This window comes from Pollicipes pollicipes, unplaced genomic scaffold (assembly GCF_011947565.3).
Source record: "Pollicipes pollicipes isolate AB1234 unplaced genomic scaffold, Ppol_2.1 Scaffold_6686;HRSCAF=7923_pilon_pilon_pilon, whole genome shotgun sequence".
NCBI lineage: Eukaryota > Metazoa > Arthropoda > Thecostraca > Pollicipedomorpha > Pollicipedidae > Pollicipes > Pollicipes pollicipes.
In genome coordinates, this window is record NW_023596921.1 from 6,882,949 (window position 1) to 6,887,948 (window position 5,000).

The 5,000-nt window shown below is 54.4% G+C and overlaps 1 protein-coding gene across 1 annotated transcript in view; it reads left to right on the top strand.

The window, feature by feature from the left end:
- Positions 1-2,970: 2,970 nt before the first annotated feature.
- Positions 2,971-5,000, top strand: part of LOC119107375 (protein furry) — a gene marked incomplete at its 5' end in the record, with an annotated part of 43,807 nt that continues 41,777 nt past the window's right edge. Inside the window, 2 exon segments of the mRNA XM_037230808.1 lie at positions 2,971-3,125; positions 3,294-3,457. Of these exon segments, the coding sequence (XP_037086703.1) occupies positions 2,971-3,125; positions 3,294-3,457 (319 nt within the window).

Here is a 5,000-nt window from a genome sequence, read left to right on the forward strand (position 1 = left end):
ATTCCGGTCCTTCCACAAAAACCCCTGGAACAGTTGTGTTTTACCGTTGATACGCGCGTGTTCGAGCATCCATGCCAAACAAACAGCACTGTTTCGTGCTGCACCAGTCTTGCGCCGGCGGTCTGGCTGAACTGATGCGATCAGGATGGAGGAGGATCTCGCGCACGTCTCAGCTGCACTGACGGCACTGACAACACTGACGATCCAGACGGCCCTAAAGGCTTTGAAGGCCCTGACTGTCCTCACGGCTCTGACGGGCCATGACGGCTTGGATGTTTCGGACGTCTCTACCAGCTCTGCCGGGTTTGCTGCATATCAGAGCGCGTCGTCACAGGCTATTTATGAACAGCCTGAAGGGCCCACAAGCGTTCATGGACGCGGTCCGAGCTGGATCATCTTTTTTGTGGCCGACGGCAACGAACGAGTCTGAACGGCAAATGGGCGGCGTGGATCTGGGAAAGCGGAGAGGGACTTCTGGGAAAGCGACCAGTTGCCCACCGCTCTCGCCTTTTGTTTATTGAGTGATGACCTGCCGGCTGTCATCAGCATCAACTGTCTGGAGTGCCCACACAATGTGAATATCTTCGAAGAAATTCAGATTCGTTTCGACGCCAAGTTCCGCGAGAAGACGTACGCGCTTGACAGATTCATCATGCAAATGGACCTTTCGGCTGAACCCGTATCAATATCAAACAGTGCGATCCCTTCGAAACGTTCGTCTGGCGTCATCCACATCACCAGTCAAGACACGACTGGTGGCCAGCTCAAGAGTCCGTTAATTCCACCAGGGACCTAAGTCCGTCATTGGGCGTCACGTTGACACCGCGACGTGGAAGAACAACAAGGCGCCTCGGATGCCGATGAGGTCACTAGAGGAAGTTCAGAAATAGTCGGCACGAAACCACGGCCGTCATGGCGACGTAACATTCGAACGTCCGGTCGATGCCTGAACACTGCAGCGTGAGCTGGCCAGGGGCGACGAAGGAATTGAGCACGTGCGCCATACATTTTGCATGTGGCTGTCTGATCATATTTATTGCTCTGCTCAATCGTTGACCTACAGTCGCGTACTGTCAGACATTTCTTTACCTGGCTGAAGTCCAGACTTATTAGCTGGTGTCTCTGTTCAGCGTTTTATCTCTTTGTATTAAAAAAGCAGGCGTGTTTTTTATGTGTTTTATACAGCCGACCGACTCCCCGTTTTTACTGTTGTGTTTTGGTTTGGTTTCCCCGCTTTGTGCGACGTAGCATCGGACACTTTTTGGACGTGGTGAAGCTGGAAATGGGTTTGTTTTGCAGACTGCCGAGACCTGAAAACGCACTGTCACACAAGCGCCAACGTGTAGGCTTTTTCAGTGATCCGCTGTTTTATAAACGAGCCAGGCCGAGACCTGCGCTAGGCAAGGGGCGGGAGTTGTGTAGGCATGCATGTGACAAGTATGCTTAACTGCATTTTATGTGCACTGTTTTCTATATTCTGACTAGATTTGCTGGCAGTGTTCTGTGATTATTGCCCTATGTTCGCGATTTTGCCAGCAACTGTGGAGACTGGCAGTAACTGGAGTTTTCTGTCGGCAGCAAGCCTAAGTAAATGACAAATATAAAAAAATGACAATAATAAACTAAGTAAATGACAAATACAAAGCCAGAAAGAGTATCGTGGGGATCTCCTGGATCAGAGGCAAGTCCCTTAACACCAGTTCTGTCAGAATTGGATACAGGTCGCGCCCCTGTCCACGAGTTGGGAGAGGGCATGACCGCAGCCCGTGAGGGTGGGCGAGGGAAGCTTGAGACCGGTATCCTTCCTCTCGTTTACGGTAGTTATCACTGTGGTGTGCCCGCCTGCCAGTTTTCGCTGAGGTGTATCCCTCCCCCCGCGAAGAAAATCCTGGCTGCTGCCCTGGCAGAAAGGGGACCGACGCAGTCAACGTGCCTCCTAATCCGCGTATGCACGTAATGCAGAACCATTTGGTATCAACACAAACTCACAGAGCATGGAATGGACTGTAAACTGTGCGTGGAGAACGTGTGTGATGTGAGAGGGTGAGTGCCTGGTCAGGGGGCGTCGGGCCGATTCCCGGACTGAGGGGAAAGCAAAGGTTTGTGTCGTGCTCCTCTGAGACGCCAGATGGGATGCCTGTCTTACATTTACGAAGGCTCGTTGCATTATCGCCTTCTTTCCGGAGGCGAGCTCGGGCCGATCCTTTTGGCCAGGCTTAAGTAATTAACGTTCGTTCCGCAATAAGTCAGTTCTAATTGCCTCCAGAAGTTCGACGCACAAAACATGTCATAAAGTAGCCTGTTTTCCTGTTTTCGGCGCCATTATTCTTCTACAACTTCGTCTGAAGGAGCCGCCTTTTGGAGTTTTTCATAATGGAGTAACACACTTAAGTGTAACGGAGTGACGAACGCAAAAGGAACGGAAGTTTTCCATTGCTTAAAAAGCGAGTATTGCGAGCGCATCCGGTACTCCGTTACTTAAAAACTTTTTCCGTTACGTTATAGAGCAACAGAGCTACGGACAGTCTCCACTTAGGAGAAAAGATACAGATCTAGGCGGCCAGTCTTTTTCCTATCTCAGTCATGATACCAGCTCATGTCAACTAAAATGGACAACATTTTTAAACAGACTTCTCCCATGGACGCACTCCAGAGTTCAGCGTTCTAACATGATCTGTGCGCCGTACACAGGCCTGACTGAACCCTGAAACGACGTTCTTCGGAAGAAACGGCAATACGGCAGAACTAAACGAGTGTGTTCACTTGTGTTTTTATTACCCTAAGGTCTCGATCCGTGTCGTTGCTGCCTGGCCCCTGGTGCAGCAGGTGGATGCAGGAGAAGTCCCAGTTCATCTGTCCGCTGGGTCTCTATCCGGTGTGTCAGGTGACGCTGAACACCTGACACACCGGATTCACCGTTCACCGGATAAGTGACACACCTTTTTTGTGACGTCACCGTTTCTCTCTTAGGTGCAGCAGCTGGCGCGTGAGACGCTTGTTCTGCTGCTTGAGTTCAACCCGGACATGAGCACACTGTTGGACTGGGTCGTCGACCGTTGCTATACGCGCCCTAGCCAAGTCAGCGACTGCTGCTTCCACGCCATCGCCACCGTCTTCAGCGCCAAGTGAGGCAAAAGTGTGTGTCGCATCTCTCTGTGTCTCTGTCTCTGTCTCTGTCTCTGTCTCTGTCTCTTTTTCTATCTCTGTTTCTGTCTCTGTCTCTGTCTCTGTCTTTGTCCCTTCTTTCCCGTCAGCTCGTCTTCCAAAGCCTGACAGTGTGGTTTGTCATTTAGGGAGTACCCGTGCGACCACTACACGGCTGTCATCAACGTCACACTGCTGATGACGGGCTGCCCGCGCGCCGAGATCCACCAGACCGCGCTGCAGCTGCTCCAGCTGCTCGACAAGCGCTTCTTTGGTCGCGACGGCCGCCACCTGGCCGCTGAGAACGAGACAGGTCAGTCAGCGGGCGCGCGGCACGCTGCCGCCGCACCGGCGGGTCAAAGCCGACAGGCGCGGCCGACCGCAACCCCCGGACACCGTCAGCCGGGGGCTGGCTCCTTTCCCGCCCCTGGCCAAAAGCTGGCGTCACGCGCGCAGCACGCTGGCACGGCTGCGAGACAGCTGCGTGGGTTGGACAATTTTCCCGAAGTGTTGTCGTTCAGATCAGCGTGTAAACACAATCGGTTGGGGTGGGTACACAAGTCAACGTGCTACTGAAAACCGGGCTCAGTGCGTGCCGAGTTAAGCGCGCGCCATATCCTGCGTATCGTAAGACAACATTTCTTGCTCTCGGTGTCCTTTCTTACGTAACTGCGTAGAAAAATTGAACTAAACATACACTTACGTACGTTCTAAACATGACGACTTGTTTAGAGGGGGGAGGGGAGGGGCACGTGCCCATGGAGCTTCTATTTACCTACACCCCTGTGCTCAGGAACTTCACAAATTCACTTCAAACATGCAAGCCTAGTTGTTGGCATGACAGCGGTGTCGACACTGGCCTATCCAGGTCAATCACCGGAGCTTCCCGGAAAACTGACGATAGTGCTGGGTATGTAATAACGCACACTGGATCGTTCAGTGCCGACTGGTCAGATTCTTTATCTTGGGCCGTTTGATCAGATCGGCCGGGCCTGGTGCCGGCGGCAACCCATCCGGCAAGCTCTAATTACTGTCAGATATCGAAGACCCGCTCCCGGGCAAGGCTTCACAAAGCGGTCCGACGGCGGGCCGCTCCGGCCTGGCTGCCAACGCTGTGGTCGGGTCGGCCCGACGGCGACAGGGCGCGCTGGCTCCTGTGATCGTGACCGCACGTGAGGCCGACCACACCGGTGCGGTGGGCGCGATGCGGCACCACTCGCGGATCTTGGTCAGCGCTGGCCGGCGCCCGCGCTCCCAGATACGCCAGCGGCACCTGGGGAGCTGAACCCTGAACTACGCTTAAGCGCAGGAGGCTATGCGTCCTTATGCAAGACAAGTTTCTTGAACTCCGCCTACCCTGCCGCGTGAGGACCGGGGGGATATGCGTCGACCGGGTCTTCCGACCTAAAGACGCGTCTTCCCCAACGGCACGCTCGATATGACGTCAGCGGCACATTACCAGCACGCCACGAGCGTGACTGAGCGTGCGGCATCATCGGACACGCCCCGGCGCCCGTTTCAACGGGAAAATGTCAGCTTGGGCGGCCCTAACTGCCCTCGCCAGGGTCTCCAGCGTCGCGAGGGTGATTGTTGGCTGTCTGCTCCGGCGACCGAGCGTGGACCAACGCTGCAGGCAGACGTTTGGATGCGTTCATACGGAAAACAAGGGCACAGTGTTGCTTTAAAGGACGGGCTCGACTCCCTTCAGACTTCAGCAGCACTCGTGAGATGCATGCGTGGTGGTTACGTCGCGCGTGGCTACCGGCACGCCTCTGGGCCACATTCTATCGGCCGGGTAAATGTGCTTACGTCATGCTTTGCTACCGGCATGTCTCTGGGTCACATTCGATTGGCCG